General features: G+C 41.3%; 1 protein-coding gene across 3 annotated transcripts in view; it reads right to left on the reverse strand.

The window, feature by feature from the left end:
- The window catches only part of col5a1 (procollagen, type V, alpha 1), a 74,632-nt gene that overhangs the window by 26,368 nt on the left and 23,085 nt on the right, over window positions 1-25,179 (reverse strand). For 2 of the 3 annotated variants that reach the window (XM_086301255.1, XM_086301254.1), the window contains exons 5-24: window positions 14,551-14,682; window positions 12,511-12,609; window positions 12,018-12,398; window positions 10,375-10,926; window positions 10,217-10,273; window positions 8,442-8,483; window positions 7,868-7,930; window positions 7,692-7,766; window positions 5,063-5,155; window positions 4,547-4,603; window positions 4,363-4,416; window positions 4,109-4,162; window positions 3,897-3,950; window positions 3,715-3,768; window positions 3,576-3,629; window positions 3,094-3,138; window positions 2,285-2,338; window positions 1,772-1,816; window positions 970-1,023; window positions 833-877 (exon numbers count right to left, since the gene is read on the reverse strand). In XM_086301255.1, coding sequence (XP_086157381.1) covers window positions 833-877; window positions 970-1,023; window positions 1,772-1,816; window positions 2,285-2,338; window positions 3,094-3,138; window positions 3,576-3,629; window positions 3,715-3,768; window positions 3,897-3,950; window positions 4,109-4,162; window positions 4,363-4,416; window positions 4,547-4,603; window positions 5,063-5,155; window positions 7,692-7,766; window positions 7,868-7,930; window positions 8,442-8,483; window positions 10,217-10,273; window positions 10,375-10,926; window positions 12,018-12,398; window positions 12,511-12,609; window positions 14,551-14,682 — 2,064 coding nt within the window. The remainder of the gene's footprint in view (window positions 1-832; window positions 878-969; window positions 1,024-1,771; window positions 1,817-2,284; window positions 2,339-3,093; window positions 3,139-3,575; window positions 3,630-3,714; window positions 3,769-3,896; window positions 3,951-4,108; window positions 4,163-4,362; window positions 4,417-4,546; window positions 4,604-5,062; window positions 5,156-7,691; window positions 7,767-7,867; window positions 7,931-8,441; window positions 8,484-10,216; window positions 10,274-10,374; window positions 10,927-12,017; window positions 12,399-12,510; window positions 12,610-14,550; window positions 14,683-25,179) is intronic. The other variant, XM_086301256.1, reaches the window with a different exon arrangement.

Raw genomic sequence — 25,179 nt, forward strand, 5'->3', positions numbered from 1 at the left:
GATGTCTATCGGTATAACAACAACGTGAGGTTTAGCTGATATAACACTGACTATTGTTACATAATCCATTCAAATGCTGGCGAGACATATCCCAGAAGCCCACACATGACACCAGAACCCAGGGGATCACAAAATCCTGTAGGTGTCATCCTTTGGTGATGATGAGTGTGCGTAAAATTTCATTTATTGTCATTATAATTCATTTGAACCTCAGTGGCCAAAAGACAAACAGTAGGATTCTTAGACAAGCAAAGGTACAGACACATAAAATGAATCATGATGATAATAGGATGCAGATTTCTTTTCTCTTTGTTATGCTCATTAGCTCTAGTCCCAAAAATTATTTACATGGTGTTTTGGGGTGGCAAAGTCTTGCATATGTATTGAATGTGTTGTATTAAATTCAAAGATCTACGATTTAAGTCTACTGTTTCGCTTTATTACACTTAGCAAATATCATGATGGCTTTAATGTCTTTTAAAATCAGGGCACACGCAGTACCTACATTACCAAATCCCAAATGCTCAATAATAAAGTGAGTGTGCTCCATATAAGTTAGCCAATGTAATTTAGCTGAAATGAAATTAAAATGTATCAGGATTCAAATCTGTCTGTACCATCTACAAGGCAACATTTAGTCCTGCATTGGGGATGAGGAGGCATTTGCATAATTGTGTGATAAGCATTTCTGAATAAGATAGCAACTTGGCTTTCCGCTCATGAAAATGAATGTGACCAGCTATTTTATACATTCTGATTCTTTTTGTTTTTAAAGCATCTTAGAGTTTTTTTTAGTGGAGTTACAGGATTTTAGAGCCACGTGGTATGTTACCTTCTCTCCTGGAGGTCCAATGGGTCCTTGAGGCCCTGCAAGTCCCTGTGGGGAGGATACAGAAATGATCAGCAAGCTTTCATTTCACACTTCCGAGAAAGAAAGATCTAAATTCACACTACATTTTCATCACTCACCTGGGCTCCTGGGTTGCCTTGCTGTCCGGGAGGTCCTGGCTCTCCTTGGGGTCCCTGAAAAAGAAAAATTGTCTTAGAAATCTCCCCATGTAGAAAAGACTGAATAATTTATTGATTTTCAACCAGGCTGTGTGAATGCAAAACTGATTTGGTGACCAGCATTGTCCAGCAAAGGGGAAAATTTCCTCTGAAAAAATATAAATGAGAAGCAGTAGCACACTTCTGCATGATTACCTCATAACAACACAATAAGCCACAACTTTTGGACTGATTGAGTAGCATCTTTCCACGGCTCGAGGTAAGAGACACACACACACGTACACAGTGCACATTACCGCAACTACTTTCCTAATGAAAGAAACTGCTGAGGCACAAACACAACAACACCTTTCCCAATGAGATAACTGGCAATCAATTATATTTCCTCAGGCCAAGAGTCGGGGAACGCTCCTGGTCTTTCATCTCTACCTCGTTGGATCGTTCCCAACAGAACAAAGGAGCTGCTTCAGTTAGGCATTCTCTCATTACAGCCGGGCGCTGCCTGAAATTGAGCTGGAATGGTACAAGCGGCCGAGGTGGACTGCTCAAATAGACCTAAACACAGGCAGCCTATTCTTCATTATGTCTTAATGTCTGATTGAACTGGTGTGTGTGTGCTTGTGTGTGTTTGCCCATGAGTGCATATCATGGGCTTTTTTGAGGGTGAAATTAAGCAAACGTTGATTGAAATTGAAATTGTGCGTGTTGGTTTATCTGAGAGTTTGCACATATAGGCAATTTAGTTCATTCCAGCTTCACTTACTATGTTTCCCTTGGGTCCAGGGTGGCCATCCATTCCAGTAACGCCCTACAGCAGGTGACAAAAGAACATTAAGAACAAAAAATGAAAAGGGAAAGGCAGCAAATCTATAAAAGACTAAAATGGACAGAATCAACTGTGTGAATGAATTTTAAAGTCTGATGTATTTGAATCGCTAACTCCTACAGAGAGATATCAGTTTCAAAAATGTGCAGTGTCCACGTTAAATTAAATCCGCTGGAACAAATTAGATTGAAGCCTCGCTGCACTGTAGACATCTATCAGAGAAGCTGAAGTTAAACTCAATAACATATGCTACTCTTTTGTATATTGTGTCTGAGAGATATTGAGTTTTGTATTTCCCCGTGGTTGTTGTTTGTCCTTCCCTTTTCTCTCGCTGCTTATGAGATGCTAAAAAATTGATTCCGCTCTCTAAACTGTAAATCTATTGCTGGATATGAAAAGTTGAGAAGTTGAAGGAGAGGTGAGAGGGTTGGGTGGGGGGTGGGCACTCACAGGTGGTCCAGGAGGTCCCTGAGGTCCTTTTGGGCCCAGCAAACCCCGAGGCCCCTGTGGTAAAAATGAAGGGAAATGAGATTGAGAGTGATATCACACCTGTGAAAAAGGACTGATGCATTATTAAACACGTTCAGCTAAATCAAGTTTCAAAATTATACTGCTGGAAATAACCTCACTTTCCAAATGTCCTTGAGGATTTTCTACAGAGTGAGATGTGAGGGAAAGCTGAAGCCCGCTCTCCTTTTTTTTCCTTCTTTCTTTCTTTCTCTCTCTCTTTTTTTACTACTCTTGCATTTCCCTCAGCCGTACCCATGAAACAGTGCTGTGATTTTCTTTCTGTGTGCCATGCCTCACAGCTACAGTTACCCAAGTAGATGGATTGTCCTGACTGTGTGAATTCAAACCAATGTAGCGCACCCTGGTGGATAAAAAAGATCATAACATGCAATATCAAGGGCTTTCTGATGGTTTCTCCTTTTCCTGTCTTTTCCACCCTCCGCAGGGAGTATCCTGCATGGGTGAGGCGGGGTGTGGGAGGCTATTAAAAGAAGCTTGATGTGTTCTGCTTGCTTTTCTCACCACTAGAGATTCCCCTGTACACATGAGTTCTGATCAACATTCACTTTGCACCACAATAGCACTAAAAAATAAAAAATTCCAAGTCTATATGACTATGAACATGTGATATATGATACCAGCCGACAGTATGATTGTTCAGTAACACAATAACATGATGACAGCAGGCCTGCAGCTCTTATACATTTCCCTGAGTGTAAGACTGAATGGTAATATATGTGATCACTCACTGGTTCACCAGGAAGTCCCCTGGGTCCGATCTCTCCATCATCTCCCTGGGAAAGAAAAGAGCAGGTCAGGCTGTGGAACAGACAGTGAATTATAATGGAGGAGAAAGTGAGGATGTGCAAGTGTGTGTGTGTGTGTGTGTAATGTGAAAACATAATGAAGAAACAGAGGAAGTGGGGGATCAAGTTGCATCAGTTGTGTTTAATGGAGAAGGTGAGGGAAATTGGGAAAAGGTATTTTTGCAAAGAGAAAAAACTGAACGTATTATAAGGAACGAAATCGACGAGAAGGAGAAAGTAGGAAGAGAAAGTGGAAGTTCAATTCAAATGATGACAAAACGGTGCGTTTGGGAAGAATCCTGCAAAGAAGTCATTTGTGCAAGAGCAGAACAAATTCAGATAGTGCGACTTCGTGTGCACAGCACTTGAGGTTGATAAGAAAATGAAGGGGCAGGAGTGAAATTCTTTTCTTTTTTTTGTTTTACCCTCTCTCCATCCTCTCCAGGACCACCCGGAGGTCCATGGGGGCCGGGTTCACCCTGTGAAAACAAATATGAACATGTTTAACTGTTGTCCAAATTCCAACAGGCACACACCTCTCAGGTTAAAGGTTAAAATGCTTACTCTGTGTCCTTTTTCACCAGGAAGTCCAGCCAGACCATCAAATCCTCTGTCTCCCTTAAAAGCGGGGAAAAAAGAACATTTAATGATATAGATCACCACCTCAGCTTAAAAATTAACTTCAAAAAATCTTTTTGTCAAAAGTGGCACATTTAAGTGCATCGTGAATGGAAAAGACGACATACCTTTGGTCCAGTCTGTCCTGGCATGCCCCTGGCACCATCAGCTCCAGAGCGACCCTGTAAAAGCAACAGCACATGTTCTACCTCCAGATCAAGACAATCACAGAGCATTTACTATTTGCAATCGCAAACAAACACTGTGAAGTGCATAAAAACTATCATGCTTAGTCTTAATATTACTTCTTTGCTGCTGAATAGCTTGGTTGACAACTTACTCGTCTACCAGGCTTTCCAGGAGGTCCAGGGGTTCCCAAAGGTCCACGTGGTCCCTAAAACAAAAGTGCTGTAAATCACTGAGCCATCTTTTTCATTTCCAATCTATCCACCTAAATTAGGCTTTTTAGCTGATTTGCTAGTAACGGAATATTACAAAGGCTCAGCATTAGTGAACACATTTCCACATTTGCTTAGACTGATATGATCAGAAACTGATCCTGAAAACAGAATGTAGCATGGTGATTTCTAGTACCTGAAGTCCTGCCTCTCCAGACTCCCCCTTCAGTCCTGGTACACCAGGAGGACCCTTAAAAAGAAAAATACTGACTAAAAATTCATATAACAATTGAGCAAGACCATCCTGTGTGCAACAGAATCTGCAGATCAGAGTATTTGTGCTTCAGTGTTTTTGCTGGGAGGTGATTTGCCATACATACCAGCGGTCCAGGTCTGCCAGTCAAACCCATTGGCCCTGTAGGACCGCGCATAGCCAGCTGACCAAAGAAAGGAGAAATAACATAAAAATGAAATCAAATGAAACATATGGAAAAGAAGGAAAGAGGACAATTTAGCTCATGTGTGAATAGAACTGCAGCAGATTTAGCAATTCATATTTGTCTCTGCTGTATACTGTGTCTATACTTGTGCTCTGCATGTTAATGTTAAACTTAATTCACAAAATGCAGCATCTATTAATAATAAATGAGGAAGAACATTGTAGGAAATGTGCCACAAATACAGTAAAAGTCATGTGATAAGCAGTAACAAAATGTTAAAAACTAAACAAAAATAAAAAAAATATGACATTTGAGGAGAAGTGAGGGAAAAAAGTTAAAAGTATAGAATGAAATGATCTGAAATAAGATATTTTCCACATGAGAATCTTATAGTTCGCAGAGTTTAGCAACAAAGAGCAGTAAAAATAGCAGAAATGTGAAGGTGTAAACTGTTACCCTAGCCTGCTGCATGATGGCTTGCATCTGGGCCTCCTGTGCTGATACAGCAGGTCCCTTCTGCCCAGAGTCACCTCCGGCGCTGAGTCTGAACTATGGAAGGAATGATAGCTTGGTGAGACTTCAGTCCCATAAAAAGGAATACACAAGAAACAAAAAAATGAGAGCCAAGAGAAGCATGTGTAAGGACTAAAGTGCTGGCCTGTGGCAAAATTAATCTTTTAAGTTTAAACAGCCACACACTGTTACCAACAATAGCTCTAATATTTCTTTAATACAGTCTGTCCATTTAAGAAAAACAACAACAAAAAAAACAACAACAACTATGCTACAGCCTCCAGCTGTCAAATCAGCTCCATCCATGGCTGCTTGCAGGCCATAATGTTCACATTCGACTGCCATCTGGTGGTGATAAGCCAGCATTACACCCTAACATGAATATTCATGCCTATGGTGCAACTCTTGACTTTGTTTGGGCCAGACATCTTGGTTTGGATTACACGGCACAGTCCTCAGGAGACTGACTGTCAGTTGTGCTGCAGATGCAGAGGCAACACAGCAGTGAAATGCTGTGCAGGATTTCAAAGTCACAGAGAGGGTTGTTGCCACGAAGCAAAATACAAACCGTTGATCTAGAACATCAGGGATGAGTCAGATGTACTGCAGCTGAATAAAAACAATATTTTTTCATATTTTCCCACAAATCCTCAGTTTTTCTTCGTCCACTTGATTCTATCTCTGCCATGCAAACGAGATGTTCTGATTTATCAAGAAATGGCTAAAAAAAAAGAGAAGCTGCTTCACCAGTGTCTAGATTTGCCACCTAACCCTGCCGTGCTGCTCATGTTGACTCCATCATTTCAAGACAGAACGTCTTGAAATGATGAGAAGGCGTGTTTCTCATTAGACTTGGAGCTCAAGGATCGCCGGCTTTCTGCCAGCAGATACACCAGAACACCTTGTCCAGACAGAGTTTGCGACATGACTCCGCCAGACAGTTTTTGAGGAATCCTGAAACCACAACTCTGTATCTGCACAACTAATCAGTTACAACCGCAGCAGCAGCATTTTCCCAGCACCTAATAAAGAAAGCGGAGGAGGTAGACATCACAGGAAGCTATTAGGATGTCTGAGCAACTGTTGCGGTCAAGTCTGACATAGAAAAAAAAAAGATGCTCGGTAGCATTAACTTTGCTGACTTGGCTAGGATTTGTGCAGCTTAAAGCAGCTGACATTACAGCTGTTATTTAAGAATCTCACTCAACATGTTGAAGCACATATTTATGCAACAAAACGCTCGTTAGTAGGGCTGAGTATCGTCACTGATTTCTAGAATCGATTCGATTCCGATTCACAAGGTCCCGAAACGATTCGATCCACGATTCGATTCAATTCGATTTGTATCTGGGAAATTTTGCCTCAGACAGTCAGAAATATTCTAATTCAGATCAGTACATTTACATATATTTGTATCTATAAAAAGGAAGCTGACACTCGCAAGACTTTATCAAAGGTGTGAGCATCACAGCAGATGCTTCTGTGTCAAAGTAGCTGAAGATAAAACACAGAAAAACATGAAGGTGATTTTTCCTGGCCTGGGATTTTATAAAAGTATTCTGCAGTACATCAAAAACGAAAGAAGAACATTAATCAACATATGAACATTACCTCTGAAGTTACAGCGGTTTTATTAGAGACACAGCGTTTTGCATTTTGCATAATTTTAAAAAGTTTCAATTTGTTCAGAAGCCCATTGAACAACAGAAATGAGGTTTTCTTTTCGGAAGTAAGTGAAAGGAAAAAAACAGCGGCCAACAGCGCTGTAAACAACGGTAGACTTGTGGGTAACAAGCAAGCAAATAATGCAGAAAACAGATTTTTAGACGGGAAACTGTTCTTGAAGTACAGAGAGAGAGAGAGAGAGAGAGAGCTGTGCATGAAGTGTGGTGGAAGCAAAACAGCAAAAGTCAGAGGGAATTCATGACGATGTTTATGTGAAGCGTAGTTTGGATCTTCTTTTGCTGCTGGTTCGGTCAATATTGTTTGGAGAGAGATAAAACTAACAGCTTTAGAATCAGCGCAAAAAGGGCGTAAACACAAAGCGCGGTCAAAAACATCAGAATCAGCGAGCTGTCGGCTTTCAGCCCCGACCGTGTCCGTGCCGTCGGGTGAGAAAGGCGACATCTCACTGATTCTTGTCCGTGGGTCTGCGCTTTGTGTTTACATTTATGTGCAGAATCCGTGTTCCTGCTCTCATTTACTGTTTTAGCTGTTTGGTGGTTGTTGAAATTTTGTGAGGTTTCACCTGAGATTCTGGCATTTTGGGCAAAATAAATTTATATTAAAAAATCGATTCAGGATTTTAATGAATCGATTTTACGTTATCCAAGCCAGAATCGATTTTAATCGATAAATCGATTATCAAAACCCACCCCTACTCGTAAGGGTTAGGCTCATCATAAATGGCTTGATGGGAAACCCCCTTTATTCCACTTCATTGTATAAGTTATCGCTAAAACACGGTGTCAATAATAACAATTGGTCTTAAAGGAGGTTAAACAAGGATTAAAGCACTAAGTTAGAATTTCTGACTTTGGAAGAAGAAGAAGAAGAATTGTATTTTACTTACAGGCAGCATCAGGACAGTTCCAGGAGGTCCTGGCAGGCCATCAGCACCAGGAAGACCAGAACGACCTGGAAGACCCTTAGATGGGAAATTACAAACACAAGTGAGTGTTTTATTATTTGTATTTGTAAACCTCTGGTGATGTTTAGGACATTAAAAAAAACAAAAAACAACCTTACCCTCTCTCCAGAATCTCCAGGACTGCCTGGTGGGCCGGAAGCACCTGGGGGTCCAGGGAGACCCTATTTTAAACAGAAGACCTCATTTAACTTCTATATATACACACAATACAACACAAGGTTTTGCCTTCATCTTGCAAAATGGTCACATACAGCAGAACGGAATGTGCATGTGGCAATATTTTATAAGAGAGGCTGTGAAGCTGTAAATCTTTGTGGGGTATTCTTATTTGTTTATATTGTAGTGCAACGCTTCAGTGGCTGGACTCCATCTGCAGGGTGTCAAAGCAAATCTGTATTAAAGGAATCTTCCTAAATAAATGACGACGTTCCTTCGACATCTAATCAAGTCCAAAAACCGCTTTGGGGGAACTGCTCGGGCCACTCCTTTTTGCATCGGGAGCCAGCAAAGCATTAAAACTCGAATTTTCTGGTAGTGCAGACAAACAATGAATGCGTGAAAGGAAGCTCTATTGGCTTTTCTTTACCAAGCGGCTGCCAAGAAAAACGGCAGCGATTACGATGCGGGGGGGAGGAAAACACAGGAAGTTAAGAGACAGGAAGATTGACTTACTGTTGGCCCTTCAGGCCCAGCCGGACCTTCCACTAACATTCCCTGAAACACACAAGCACAAATCATTAGGCCTCATTCATAAGCACATGGCTGCAAACAACACTGTCACACTTGAGTACAATACACAGGAAAACGTTCACTTGTAAACTTGTCCCTTCATCATGTTCCCATCTTTGCTGACTCATGTGCATGCATGCCTGTCACTGCAGCTGTGTTTGCAGTCGATCCACAGAGAACGAGAGAGTGGCTGCAAACAACAGGCAAAGCCATCCTGAGGTGCTTCCCCTACCCGGACAAGTTCAGTTAAGGGCTAATCAGATCAGTGGGGATGTTAAACTTATTCACACATGCAAACGGAAACATAAAGCCAGTTTAGCCATGCCTATGAACATTTTGGAATTAGTTCAGTCTAAGTGTAGGGTTAGTGTTTGAGTTAGGGCCTGATCAGTAACACTGTAAAGGCAATAATAGCAGTTCATCTCATTTCAATGTCTCAAAGACTCAAGGATCTGACTTAACAGATGCATCAGTGCAGCTCTACAGCTACATAAATACCACATTGTTTGCTCTTGTGGTAGCAATTTGGCTTTTTGTTTTCTGAGATTAAAATTCTGCCCACTCTCCAAAGTTCAAGCTGCCTTCAGAGCATTTTTATTTTAAACACTTCCTTCAGACTTGTTGTTTTTTTTTTTTTCTTCAATCCCTGCAGTTATTCCTGTGTGTCACCTGCATTGTGGCTACTGATTGAGGGGCTGGGTCTGTACGTGTATTTATTTTTCATTGAAGTTAGCACTTCATAATACAGCCCACACTTGTACTTGTAGCATAATTTCTGTCAAAATTCCTGCAAAATATCCAGACGTTGTGCTACTTAAAATTACTTACTGACCAAATAAATGTATTTACAGAAGCGTCTTTCCTGTAAAAATCTGACTTGTTAGGTCCTTATTTTAGTGTACCTATCATTAAGTATTTGTAGGTAAATTTTATTGCATACTTTAAAAAAAAAAAAAATACATAGAAAGTCCACTCAGTTACAGGGGAATTACACCCTCAGTCAAGGGCTGTATTATAACATGTTGCCCTTTTGTAATTTTTTAGCTTTCTTAGTTTTCTACCTCACAGCTTTTTGCATGTTGCAAAGGGACAAAAGCACACTGGGAGGTTGCGTATGTGTGTTCCAGCATGCTTATACGTGTGCATACACAAAAGCTCATTAAGGAAGTGGACTCAAAAAACATGAACTCCTTCTGTAAACACTGAAGGCACTCAGTCACAGAGGCAGGTATGCCTGGTGGAGCTCCATGACTTCTGTTTGAAGTAAAACAGCTGGTGCTATATTAGATACATGCAAACCTTTTGTGGCATATATATCCATATAGGAAGAGATTTTCACAGTGTTACCTGCATATATATATGAGTGTCTGTTTTAGGTTTTTTAATTGAACAATTCCTTTCATACTTCCTATTGTTCTTCCTGGTTTTACTTCCCTTGTGATTACACGCTCCCTACACCGTGTGTAGAGCTTATTAACAATTGCCGCATGGCTCTACAACAAATGTTTATGGTTTAGCCACGATGAACAGCCAGGAGCAAGGCCTCGTCCGAGGATGCTAACAGATGACTGTGGTGAGCTTGTGTGGCTTATGGAGCCTTATTCAGGAAGTAAGGGATAGTTTGTGTTTAGATGTGGATTACACATATGTCCTCCCCATGAGCCCAAACGGAGCCTTCGTCTGCTGCTTGTGTATGTTGTTCAAACAGTCATACTCACAGGCTCAATAACAGCAGGCTCTCCCTTCTGTCCTTTCTCACCATGAGCTCCGTAACCCTACACAGCACAGACACAAAAACAAAGTCAGCCCACCCTCACTTATCTTCATCACCTTTATGATTTATTTTTATTCTGCAGTGTATCCTGTTTAATTTCACCTGCCCATAATCCTGAGTGTTAGCGGGCAGCCCTATGTTAGGCAGCTCTGTGCCGTAATCGTAGGTTTCATCTAGCTCTCCGTCATAGTTTTTCAGGTCCTCCTGATTGAACCCTTCCGTGTAATCATAGGCATCCACATCCAGGCCAGTGCCGGTGGCGATGGACCCTCGGTTTCCGGTGCCTGCGCTGGCTGAGCCGCCTCCCACTGACACGGAACTTCCTCCACCCCCGAGAGTGATGGTGGAACTGCTGCTGCTGCTACCACCACCTCCACCACTGACGTGCACAGTAGTGCTACTGCTGCTGCTGCTGCCTCCACCTCCAATGTTCAGAGTACTGCTGCTGCTGCTGCCACCACCTCCACCACTGACGTGCACAGTAGTGCTTCTGCTGCTGCCTCCACCTCCAATGTTCAGAGTACTGCTGCTGCTGCTGCCTCCACCTCCAATGTTTATTGTACTGCTGCTGCCATCTCCATCAATGGTGTGGGTCCTGTCAAAGTCATAGTCGTCATATCCGTAGGATCCGTAGTCATCGTGGGAGGCTCCTGCCTGTTGGAACAATTAACAGGACAGAATAATTGAGGATAACTGGCAATGTGGCCTTTTGAATACCATTCCATCCATAAACATGATAGCTCGAAAAGTTTTGAATGAATTCTGATCAAATTTTGCAGGGGTGTAGAGTGGGGTGGTGTTAACAATCCATTAACATTGGGCCTACATCCACCAACATTTTCAAGATAAACGTATTGATTTGACAATCTAATTATAATTGACTTACCATTGTGGTGTGTCAGCGTATAAAAGTATCGGATAGAGATTTAAAATATCATGACAAGTTTGACCTCTGACCTATCCTTCAAGGTCAATAGATTTAATGCTGATAATAATGCTACATAGAGCTATTTAAAACCATGTTTCTTACTGCTATTGTTTACACACATAAATATCACTTAACTTTGAATCTCAAGTCAAGGTCAAATAAGGTCAAACTTTCATGAAACATCTTTTATCTTTAAAACTATGCTTTAAATTCTACTGCCTTCATTTGTATTGGCAGCATGTAGGAAATGATACTGGTACATGGAGATTCTAAACATCACACTATAGTTTGCATCCAATCTATGCTTCATTTTTACTTTTCCTTGTTTTTAATCACTGTTGCACATGTACATTTTCTCAGACCCTTACTAGGCACCTGTGCACTTTTACATTAACTTTTTTGTTTATTTATTGTAGACTTTACTATCTATCTAGTCACATTTGACCTCTGACCTTATTTTTACATTCTTTACATTTCTTTCAAGAAGGCCCCAAAAAGGTTTTATGTCAACTGAATGAGAATGAGCCGCCTAGTTAGTTAGAAATAAACTGTAATATAATATTACATAATAAGCCCAATTTATATTTATGTCCCATTATTCACAAATCAGTAGTTATTATCTATGACCTATTCCTACATACATGTTTGTGTATTCTGTCACCCTACCTTTGTCTGACTTTGCCTGTGCTACAAACTTCTTAAAGTTTTTTTAAAAGAACAAAGAAAATAAAATGAATATATACAAAGTACAATACCATTCATAAAGGTGTGCAGTAATACTGGCAACAATTAACTCCCATGATTAATGTCCACCTACTGATGTTTTGTTGCTGGAGATTGTGACTGTAGTCCTTTCACCAGTGGTGATGACCCTCGTTCCAGTCCCGGCATTCAAATCAACCCTTCCCCCTGCTCCCAGGTCCAGCTCGCCCCCAGTGCCGATGCCGGTGATGGTGACACTTCGAGAGGTATCAACGCCACCAGGTGAAGACGTGGAGTCATAGTAGTCGTCATAGCCCTCATAGGTGCCGTACGTGACCCCCAATGCGTAATCATCTTCTCCTCCTCCAGTATCAGTACTTGAAGAGCTGCTGGATGAGCGAGAGGATGAGCCGGTGGAGATGGAGGTCCAGTCGGTGCCAGTCGAACTGCCTTTCAAAATCTCACCCCCTGTGATCAGACTGTCCCCTTCTGTCTCCTGTAAAGATATTTGGAGGGGGATGTTGGCATTGGATGCTTTACTGTAGTAACATAGAAACAATACAGTTATGTATAAGATGCGGGCATTTAGAGCAAACATGAAATGGTACCTCTTTTGTGGTTGTCTCAGAATCAAGAGTTGAGTCATAAGGCTTTTCCAAATCATCGTAGTAAGGGTATTCATAATAGTAGCTGTCCTCCGCTTTCTTCTAAAGGGAGAAAAACATTCCACCAGCATTAAGAGAGTGTATGACTGAGAGAGAAAGATTGGCAATCAATTATTAGCAACATGATTTTTAAATATGTTGCACTGCGCTATTGCCTCTGGCTGGCTGATGTTTGTACAACCGGTCGACCATCGATCAGAAGCACACAGGAGTTCCTCCTCCTTGTGGAAAGCTCACACTGTATCTGCCTGTTGTAAACTGCTATGACTGAATGACACATTGCTCTTACATAGTTTTCCTAATGACTCCAGCACCTATCTTTAGAAAAAAGGAAAACAGAGGGGCAAGATTTTGTGTAACAAACAGGGCCCTGGGCAAATCAAAAAGTCAAAAGGAAGAGCTTCCTGTTCATCCTGTAACACTTCTTTGACATCCCGTTAATTAGCACACACTGAGTATATTGGTATTCAGTGGGAAAAATGACACAGTGCATGAATGCAAGCTTAGGCAGGCACCACATCATTCCTAAACATGATTAAGTAAATCCATAGACTGATAACTTGGTTCTTCCCAGTCAGCACTTTTCCTCTGGCACATTGCAGGTTTCTTACACAATGCCAAGAGGCTCTTTTCAGCACAGGATCCAGCAAAGATCTGATTTGAGTATTAGAGACAATTATGGTTTAATCATTTCCATGAGTAAGACCAGCAAGAAAATACTAAGTGGTTCTTTTGTTGGATTCTATAATGTGTAGTTTCATTCTGTATGTAAAGAATCTACAAAAACTGCTTCTAGTAAGCGGTAGCCTACAAAGCTGCACTTACACTTATGCACTGGTTAACAAGTAAAAAAAAAAAAACTTGGACGAAACCTGTGATTTTTTTTTGTCATTTATGTATAATTAGATGCATAGCTTTTTGTACACTAACATCTTCATGGGAAACACAGCGTTTGTTGACATCCAGCAGTTCTAGACTTTCGCACATTTTGATTACTGGCTTTAAAATACATTCTGGGATTGTACAGAGGCAAAATTACAAAAACCACATCATTGTTATCTCTGGCTCTGCATTACATTTCTTTCTTTCTCATGGACGAGCATTTTCTCTTCTAACACTGCTTCGTTAAGCTGTGGGGTTCCACAAGGTTCAGTACTGGGTACATTATTATTTTTTTACTATTTTTTTCTACATCCTTTCTTTTGCTATCACAATTCAAGCACCATTCAAGCTTTTTCTATGACAATGATGCTCACCTATATATGTCTTTTAAGCCTCACCAGCTGTGCAGGCTGCTCACCTTAGTCCATGGTTTATTGGTTGGCTCTTTAATAATTACCTTATTTTAAATGTCAACAAGACTAAGACATGATTATATCTCCTTGTGATATATATTCTCAAATCAGTCGGGCTCTTACTTCATTTTGTTCACATCAGTCAGTGCTACAAACCTTGGTGTAATATTTGAATCCTCTCTAGGTTTCAACTCACATGTAAAATTCATGTCTTGTTCCTGCTATTCTCATTTAAGGAACATTTCTAAATTGCAACTTATGGTCTCTTTTGGAACTGGAGAAAATTATTCATGCATTTTTTTCATCGTCCTTAGATTATTGTAATGCTTTGCTTACTGGCTTAGATAAATGATCTCTTTCACGTCTTCAAGCAATAAAGAATGCTGCGGCCAGATTATTAACGGGTTCCCACAATCGAGCAAGCATCACTCCCATTTTATATTCTTTACACTGGCTTCCAGTAGGTTTTAGAATTTGTTTTAAAATTCTCGTTTTCACATACTGAGCTCTAAACACACTGTTTATCCCAGCTCCTTACAAAGCACACTGCTGCTCATAGGCTTGGATCACAGGATCAGAATCTGCTGGTTGTTCTTCCAGCCAACCATAAAAAAATAATTTAGAGGAGTGCCAGAATAAAACATGGAGCCAGAGATGATTTGAAAAGCAGAAAAGTAATGTTACTCACAGCGTTGTCTGTGCCGGGGTCCTGGTTCTGTGGCTGGTCAGGGGATGGCACTTCACAATCGGGGCTGTAGTGCTCACAGTAGTCATAGGCAGCACGATGGTCTGCTACAATCATTAGCTGCTGGATGTCTCCCTAGAAACCCAAACATACATGCATGCTAATAAGTAAACAAATGAAAATGACAGAAGCAATGCATGACACTGTGTGACCTGTGAGGTGAAAAAGGGAAAGCATCTACACTGCAAATGTGACATTGCTGCAGAACAGGCAGTCAAGAAACTAGGTCAAGCCAGGGGAATCTCAGGGTGACTAAATGATGAAGAACGTTGTCAAGGGTCCAAGAATGCCATTTTGCATCAGAGTTAAGAGTGTCAGGCGAACAGAGTTACAGCAACACAATAAACAAGATCAAATGTTTGGAGCACAACATGTAAGCCTGACCTCAGTCTGTGTGAATTGTAAGTGATTTTACCTTCAAACTGATTGTGTAAGGCATGTGCATGAGCAGACCTGCAGCTAGGACTAGATCAGAAGAGATAAGAGCTCTGTGTATATCTATGTATACACTGAGTGGACATGCAGTTGTGGAACAGAAGAAGAGGAAGAGAGATTTAAGACAGAGAGAAGTTAAAAAAGAGAGAACAGAGACGGCTGCTAGAAAATTACTGAGAGAGAACAAGGGAGAGAAAGGCTCAGAAGGATCCCCAGGCTACATAGGGAGCTGGGTGTGCTTCCCACATGTTTCTGAAAAGAATTCATATGGCACCAAAACCTTGTATTGCATTTATCCAAACATGTCCTGGTCGCAATTCCAAATTCAGTGATGTCATTCCACATCAATCAAACACGATGTCAGCGTAGCTGACACAAATATATTTCCAGGAGGCAGGAGGATCGTGAAGCGACGCAGCTATGGGAACGGACCGCCACGGAGGATGAAGTGTTTTTAATTATGTTCAATTGCCAAAAGTTGAAAAAGAAAAAACCCTCAACATGTCTTTCCAGCTGAAATGAGCTTTCTTTACTGACATGCATAAATGGATTGCATTTGTGGTCTAACCAGTGAGAGTTCAATGAAGTGCACCAATCCCACTGCTTTGCTTGAACATACCACTCAGTACCCCTTGCCTCAGATCCTTTAATAACCCTTGCAAAACACTTCACTAGAAGTTGTTTCCTGCTCCATCCTTGGTTTATGTTATAGCTGGACTTTATAGTGGATGCAGGGAAATCAGTCTCTTCCTCCAAAACAGAAGGACTAGAGGAGCCATTACACAGCACTCCCAGCTATGGACTTTGAAGCTTTCAAATGGCCACCTCTGAAGCCACAATCTACAGGAGGGTAGACTTGGTATCACTGTAGCGCAATGCCCCCTCTTATTTCAGCGGAGCAGTGTGCCGCAGCTGCGCTGACAGGGGACGATGGGAATTCAGTGTTTGAAATGAGGTCACACTCAATAAGAAATAAACCCACTCTACAGCAAAATAGCCCCCTCCATTTGGAGCATTGCACCGCTTTCCTATTCACATGCCATTCTTGCACTTCTCTGTTTTCTTTTTTCCCCCCTCCATCTCCCACAGCAGCCAAAGGAATGTCAGGGTACATTATGGCCACAAGTGGTATTGCATGAACCTAAGTTTTCCAAGACGAGACTATTAATCATACACCAAAGCTTTAATTAGCACATCCTCGCAGCACGTAGAGCACCATGGCAGAAGGCGCTTAATGATCTGTGACATGTACACAGAAAGAAGAAAGAAAGAGGTCCTTGCTTGCCTAGGTAGAAAAGTATACTGTTGCACAGGCCCTGCTGGGGATAGAAGTAAAAAAAAAGGCTGACATCCATCAACCTCCACTAGAGTTTATAATGAGGCTCTCACTATGACTTCAGCTGTTTTATGAGTTGCATATCTGTATAAGACCTCCTTTAACTTTTAGCCTCAATTGCCAGGCATGTGATAATAGTAAGTCCACCGCTTTCTTGTGTGTTTTGTTTTCTACACCGACATTGAAAGCTGCACACCTTCACAGTAAAACTACTGTCGAAGTCTCGAGGCGGCATGGCAACCACTAAAGCTGGTTCTGATTTCCTGTCTTTGAGCCTCTTTTCACCACAAGTCACTCCACGGATTCTGAAGCCAAATGTTGCATAAGCTACTATTTTACAGTTAGAGGGGAGGAGCTAAATGTTCCCTATACTATACCGCAGACGTATGCTGATGCTTAAATTTCTCATTTTGAATTCTGGCCCTGAATGCCCAGCTTAGTCCAGCAACCCATTAGAGCATGAGGAATTTACTCCATTAGTGCAAATGGGTTGGGCTGTGTCACCATAATTTTGACGAGGGGAAACGGCAGTGCAACTGCAGAGTCAGACATTCAGCGTGTAATAAGGCTGATTGGTTAACAGGACATTATAGATTATTCTTCACCTCACGAGTCACATCACAAGGAGCCGATATGTGACCCCGAGAAATGAGGTGATTGACATCTGAGACAAAGGGTTAAAAAAAACAACCAAAAAACCCTGGTATTATTGCATAACACCCAAACGCTGGGTGAAACCATAGAACACATGCAATCAGCTTTCCTGTTAGAGGAGGGACAGTGATATTTTTCACTCTGGAGCATCATGTGGCACATCAGAGCAGTGCTTAAGGCAGAGTTCTCAGACAATAACAGGGCTGCAGTTGTCAGCATCTCCCCAGACTCCGCTGAAATACGACTCTGCTCCTCGCCAGAGCTCGCCTGATGTCGAGCTCTGGTGTTAAAGCCATCGCCTGTGGCTGTGAGCGACAGCCAGCCTCACTTGGACACGATTCACGCTGAAAGACACCTGCACGCACATAACATGTTAAGAGCGCAAGGCCACAGCTCGCAGCAAGAATGCGGAATGGGAGCAAATCCGTACAGATCAATGCCACTGAAAAATTCATCTTTTCAGAGTTTTCCTAAATAAAATATCACACAGTCTTTTAAGCTTTTATTCCCCAGCTCACCCTATTTTCTTTTTTTTTCTTTTTTCCCGAAACACAACACTGCTAGATTTTTCTGCTTATGTCCAGATGGGGGCAGGAGAGTGCTCTGGTGATCACAATGCCAAACATCTGTCTCCATTTGTATCTGACCCACAATCATGCAGGGTGGACCAAGTTCATTGTGTTCCGTCTTCTGAATTACAAAATGCGATGGATAGAACGAAAATCAATATTGGTGACATTTCAAAATCATCACATCGCATAATGAACAGGAGTAAACGTGGCTATGTTTGGAGGTTAAAAGTGGACAGTTACCAATGCACACATATTCTTCTTCCGTCTTTTTCATTTTACTTGCACACACAGAGACATACTTAAAGCATTAGGTGAGCATAGACCAAAAGAGGTGCATTTTGATTAGAGGAAGGGCCTAAGGCAACTCCCCCCGCCCTGCTGGTGGAGGGGCAGGCACTGTGTCCCATGAAATCTGCACCTTCTCAAGCTTAGAGTAGCGTACCACGAAATACACAGCACAAACCAACGCTCATTATGTTCACATATCCACGGGGACATCTGATAATGGTTCTTTTTACCTTCTAAACCTCACAGGAGACAAAGGCAGCAGTCAAAAGAAGAAAAACTCTAGGTGAGTTTTCATCATTTTTATGATCAGATGTCAGCATAGGAAAATGAGTAGGTGGCCCCCAAAGAGCAGAATGTAACTCTTGGAGGTCTTGCTGCAGTTTAAGGAGCGCTACTTTCCCAACATATTTCCACAGTCACCCCCGAGCTCCGAGCCAAGCGTTGGTGTCACTGCCAGCCCACACCGGCGCACTCACATGCAGCCCCAGCGTCTGGGCATTGTCCAACCTGACCACAAAAACCAAACAACAAGCTGCAGAGGTCAGCTCGCTGCATAGGGGAAATAAATCAGAAAGGACACATGCATAGAAAGTCACATAACCACGCACATGTAGGTATAGAAGTATATGTGTAGACACACGCACGTGCAGAAAACTAAAGCAAAATGCATAAATGTAAACCGTCGTCAGACATCAATTGAATTTTCATCCACTTTCCCCTCCAGACTCTAGTCCAATCTCAGTCCTCAGAGCTGCTGCCAACAGCAACATGTCTGTCTGCCGGCCCCACTTATCCACAACACAGCCCCCTACAGTAACCATTCCCCCACCTCATTGTCGCTGCCCAGTTTTTTGATTCCCTCTGGATGTCCCGTGTCACTCTAACCCTTAGTTTCCCAGCCCCTGCGACACTCACTGCACATAAGACTTTAATCCCACATCTCTATGGACTGCGGGAAGGCATATTCCCATTTCCTGTTCTTTTGGGAAAGCTGAAACCGCTTCACTCACCTAGGAGGGCGTTTGGCTTGGGCATTTGCTGAAATCTACATTAAAAAGTGCTGAGGGCACACTTCACGGTTTGCTGACACAGTAAAGGAATAACACGGAGAAAAAAAGGGAGTGAAATATCAACTTTTGACATGAGTTAAGGAAAATCTTAATTATCCGTGGAAATTCCATCTATCCCAAGGATAGTGATGTCTGGCCTAGAATGTACAGAGTAGTGTGCTTTTTCAGTGAAGCAGGATGTATACCTTGGACAAGATAATGCAAAGAAGCACGTGAAGACATAAGTATGTGGAGCAAGTGGCTACTAGGATCCAGGTCCATATACTTGGGGTTTAAAGTTATATCACTAACCACAACCCTTTTCCACAGTAAAGGCAAAGACAGCTTTGCTTAAGGAGTACAGTTGTCTACTAATTAGAAGGTTGGTGGTTCAATCCACAGTTGCCATCATAGTGTAATGTTAGGTATATAAGTACTTGTGTGATTGGGTAAATTAAACTTTCAGTAAGGACTTTCAGCATCATACACTGAGTTCTTTATTAGCTAAAGCTTTCTGCTGGAACTTTTTTCAAGTGCTGATTAAACTTTATCATATATTTAGGGGCTGGGTTTTGTGCATTGCATTGCATTTCACTGGAGTTTGCATGATATATGTGCCCTCTCCATTTATGTCCACCCCTCACCCAAACTGGTTGCATCTGCCGCAACTGGTTGCATCTGGGAAAGTTTAAACAAAAAGAGGTTTTGCTGGAGGTTTCTTCCTGTTAAAAGGGAGTTTCTCCTTCCCACTGTCACCAAGTGTGCGCTCATAGGGGGTCATCTGATTGTTGGGGATTTCTCTGTATTATTCCAGGGTCTTTACTTACAGTATAAAGTACCTTGCAGTGACTTTAGGTGTGATTTGGCGCTATATAAATAAAATTTAATCTAATTGAACTGAAATGCCATTACAAAGATGTAAATGTAAAAAAAAAAAGACTGACAGCGCCACTAGCTTCTGACTTGTAAATGATCATGATGATCAGTCAGCATCTCATAGAAATAGTTTCAATATAAACTGAACATCATGGCGTCTTTGGATTAAGGATTTATACTGTGGCAGAATGCATTTGAATTCAGAAAGCAGAGTGTAAGATGAGTGAATTGGATTTAGGAATGTAGTTACAGAACTTTCTCTGAGCTATATGTTGATCAGCCATGTTTGTGGCCTTCTCAGTGTCTGCGCTCAAGGGCTAATTTGCCATCACACTTCTGAACAGGGGATTTGAGGGCTCTCTACATTGCAATTCAGGGTTATTTGAGACCTTGAGATCATTTGAGATGATCTATCCAGAAACACTGGTCCCTGGCTCACATGGTGAGATACGCCGTACAATCCCTCATCCCTCATTTGGAGTTCTGTAGAGCAAAGACAGTCCCGGGCGAAACTCTGCATTAAATTCTGACTGTGTTACAGTCAACCTAACAGAAAAAATGACCCAGCACACACTATACTAGTGAATTATATTGAGTAGGGGGGAAAATGCATACACACATAAGATTGGGGCTACTTTTTTTTTTAAAGTTTCTATAACATTAGGAAGTCCTGTGTAATATATGAGCAGTGTAAATGAGAGACACACTTTTGTAATGCTTTGATTAATTACTATGTGTACCACTTTTATTGTCCACTTGAAGCCGGATCTCCTTTTCCCCCCTTTCTTTTCTTTGTGGAAGAACCTAAATTTCCACTTATAATTTTTTTTATACAAAGCAGTCTTGGAGACCCAAGCAGGGCATCAAATTTCTTGGCCTCCTCTAATGGGGCAAAAGAAGAGAGGCCATTATCCACGCATTAGAAAAACTGAACAAACTGCTACTGCTTTCTGACACCCAATGGAAATCTGAGGTCACGTACATTTTTAACAGTAGAGCCACAAACTGAAATGCTTTTACTAAAGCTACTGAAACTATTAACTGAGAAAAAAATTAATAACACAGGAGCCAAGCCAAGGTCTGGCAAAGTCACTCAAACTGACCAATGAGAACTGAGTGACAAAGGGTTCAAAGTGTATTGGGAGATTGCAAAGTCTGCTGCAAATATCACTCATTCTGTCAAATCTTTACCTTAGATGACTGAAACATGTGAACAATAAAGATGTTGGCGGGAAAAAATGGAGGAAAGTCCTGAGGTGAAGATGGGAAAACAGGATGTGTAAAAACCCATCAGGCCATGACAATATTAAAGCTCATTATGAGCATCAAGCTCATGTGTTGCATTTTTTTATTAGTTTTTCCTGGCTCTATCTGCTCTACAGGGGCCCCGCAACTTGCTTCTTTCCACTCCGACTGAAGGCTTCCAGACCCATTCCCCTGCTCCCTTAGTCTTACCCTATTACTTTTAACCCTCCCTATTCATTTCATCATTAATCCTTTATTTCTGTATATCTAAAGCGTAATCATCTTCTGTTTTGTTACCTATCCTACCAAACTTAACACTCACCCTCCCATTCGCTCTTGGGACAGCCTATCAGCGGATACCAAGGAAACCTCTGGATGATGTCATGTGGTGCGGCTCCTGTTCCAAGACTGACATCAGCTGGGGAGAGAACTCCTCATTCTTTCCAGCGAATGACCCAACATTTTTGGCTTCTGTACCCACACCTCCTGTTCTGACCTCCCCCTCTCCTCCAGCCCTTCTCATTTCGGAACATTATTTTGTTTTCTGTACACTCAAAACTTCCCTCTGATGTCTTCCCCTATAACAGGCCGAATATATCTTTCTGTGATAAAGACTCCACCATATCATTGTCCACATTCATGGAAGTTGCTGTCTGTGCTTTTGGCCAGACAAGAAGTGCTGTGTTTGCACATCTCCACCTCAGTTGCTTCAATTCAACCGCTTTCCCCTGTGGATTAACTCTGAGTGGGGCCAAGTGGTTCATCTGTCCCACTTAGGTTACCTCAGACCAACCACAGGTCGCCATTTCACTGAATGCTACTTACAACTAAGGGATGGGTATTAAATTATCTCTGATTGTTCTTGGCTAACTCAGTTTGAAACAACATTGAACAAGGAAATCAGGGGTACATTTAGAATCTGGAGTCTTTCATGCAGAGATAAAGAGACACTAGAAATACATCCAAACAGAGAAACAATAATATCTAATCTGTACCCACAGGTATATCTGTCAGAGAAGTACCCTTTAAGGTGATTTAGCTACTCTTTATATTGCAATTTTGTTATGCTAATGTTAATTTGATAGTTTTCAAAACACCTTAATCTAATGTTGGTTGATGACACGCTTATTCTCTTAGAATGACCAGTCTACCACTTTTGTGTAGATTTTGCAAAGACCAGCAGGGGTCAGCATTCCAGGTTGCATTCCCAAACATAAAACGGCACCTTGCTTTAACTCTTGTGTGAATATTTTCCGGAGCTAAACATATAACAGAAAATAAGTGAAGGTTTAATCGAAATTTAAAAATATGAGGAAGAGAATGTAAGGGTATGAGAGTAAACAACTTTCTAAAAGACCTCATGTTAGCTAGCTATGTCAACCAAGCTAAATGCTACACAGGCTACACTCTCATTTGCTGTTTCAGGGAGTTTGTTCATTGAATCAAAGAACTGTTAATCCTAATGAGAAGACCATAGCTGTGGAAAGCACTCTTAAGCAGATTTAAACCACAAAATGATGATCTCAGGGGTGACACTGGTCAGCGTAACCAATATTTCAACAATCAAGGCGATCTTTGACTTGCTTTCAAATTAATGGATAAAATGAGTGTAGTCATTTTTATTACATTCATTTTACATTAAATCTGCTTTAAACACACACAAAACTTTATGCTTGCACTTCCGCATTTCAGTGTATGAGGAGTAGCTCTACTGATCCATGGTCATCATCTCAAAACAAGTGAAAACTTCAAGAAGATATTTCACACATGGCCGGCCCTCCCTGAGCCTGGTTCTCCAGGAGGTTTCTTCCTGTTAAAAGAGAGTTTTTCCTTCTCACTGTTGCCAAGTGCTTGCTCATAGGAGGGTCATGTGATTGTTAGGGTTTTCCCATTAATATTGTAGGGTCTTTAACCTATGATATAAAGCAGCTTATACTGAATAATGGCGGCAATTGATAGCATTCAAACAACAATCATAGAGAAAAAGGGAAAAAACAAAAGATTACAATTAGTTTGCAACAGCACCGATTACTGTACCTGGTTCCAAAAAAAGTTTGCTTACTTGCACACCTAAAAATCTTTTTAATTCCCTTCACACTTTTTATTGGCACAAGCGCAAACACTATGGAAGCCCGTTTCCGCCACTAAAAAAAAAAGGATCCATAACTCAAAATTTCGAGTTATTTTCTCGAAATTCCGAGTTACTTTCTCGAAATTTCGACATATTAACTCAAAATTTCGATTTATTAACTCAAAATTTTGAGAAAAGCAACTCGCAATTTCGAGTTAGCGCTGCCAATCCGTAATCTACATGAATGACGTCATTTCCTCGTTACCCGGAAGCTGAGGCCCTCAGCTACAAATGCTACAGCTAAGCTACCGGTATTACATCCAGTCGTGAATGCACAGATTGCTGAGTGTTCTCAGCCTGGCTTCACAAATTATGAAATCCCTGTGTTATTAGCTGAATCACATGGTGTTACTATCAGCAAACATACTCGCGAAAGCGCCAATTTGTTGGGATCCGTTTTTGAGTGCGCGTTCCTCTGCGCCATATGCTTCCAGGTGTATATTTTTGATTGGCAAAGCTAACTCGAAATTTAACTCGAAATTTCGAGTTAATAAGTTGAAATTTCGAGAAAATAACTCGAAATTTCGAGTTATGGATACTAGCTTTTTTTTTTTTATTTAGTGGCGGAAACGGGCTTCCATACACACATAGCACCCTTAACCAAGCAACTAAAATAGAGTGGTGCAAGAGGACAGACAGGCTCTTTGTGACCACAAAAACCTTGTCAGAAACCAAACCACAAACCACCTAAGCATATAAGTACTGCTTTTCTTCTTACTACTGTATGCAAAGGAAAGGCTCCATTAAAAAAAGAAGTATAGCACCAATCACCAATCACTCTGATTTAACAGTGTGATAAATCCTAATCTTTTCACTTCATGTTTTTCTCTCCAAAACAAGTGAAATGGATTAAGAGGCAATACAGGCAAGAAGGAAAATATGTAAATGTGATTCGGGGTTGTACTTTCCCTTTAGGACCCATTAAGTATGTCATTTTTAAAATCTCTTATAAATCAGCAATTACCAGCAATTATGTTTTCTTTTTAAGTATCGTGCAAAAAATAAAAATAAAGGTTTGCAGTTTTCTGAAGAAATTGACCTGGAAATCCCCAGACTCTAATGTAAAGGTCCGACAGTGAAATCACATATGTTATTTTGTGTTTTCACACTTACCAGCTCTCGGGGGTAACCAGCTCTGGCAAAAGTCAACACGGGATCAGACTAAACTACAAAGAGAGTAATGAGAGGAAAAGGAGTGCAACCTGAGCATAATTTGGAAACTATGTGGCATAATTTCCATTTTCTGCAGCACTGGAGCCTGTCCTGTCTCCTAACTGGCAGACGCACAGCAGGGGGGGCTTTAAACATCTCCCACAAAATATCTGTCCGTTCCCACGGTAACTACTGAACTGTTACCGCCGCTAAAATTGCTGGCTAAGATTTAATTGTTCCACTATCACCCCGATCTCCTGATTTGTATGCTAGGGGCAAATAATAGAAGTAGAGCAGAGTTACAAACGGATAAATGCCGTCATCTTTTTGGCAGCTGTGAGCTAATAGGCTGAAGAGGGGAAATAATGGCTGTAACACAGAATGCAGACATATAAACAGATGACACGATATCTTTATTTGTGCTCCAGTAAAATTGGCATCCTTCCCTTTTTCCCTCATGAACCACATTTTCCCCACAACATTGGATAAAAAGCTTCATATGTAGAGTTCATTTTGCAGATAAGTCTCTTACTTAGAAACTCGATTTTGTTTACAAGGCTATAATTTTGTCCATGTCTTTCAGGGAAACTTTAGCGACAGTGGCTAGGGAAGTGATGTCATATTTCTTTCTCTTCATCTGATACGGCTGAGTAACAGTAAGGTTAAAGGTCAGCTGGCTAAGGATCAGTCACATCAGTCAGCCTCTGTTACTAATTATTATTGAGGGCTTTGGCCTCGCAGACTAATCCCCTCTTTTAAACAAGCACAACTCCAAAGGGACAAAGGCAACACTATTCTTTGTGCCTCTCAGAATATTTTGGTGTGTCTGTGTGT

Source organism: Aulonocara sp. 'chitande type north' Nkhata Bay, linkage group LG7 (genome assembly GCF_057382095.1).
Source record: "Aulonocara sp. 'chitande type north' Nkhata Bay isolate Kocher_YH1m ecotype deep benthic linkage group LG7, A_spYH_male_GT1.1, whole genome shotgun sequence".
NCBI classification, from domain to species: domain Eukaryota; kingdom Metazoa; phylum Chordata; class Actinopteri; order Cichliformes; family Cichlidae; genus Aulonocara; species Aulonocara sp. 'chitande type north' Nkhata Bay.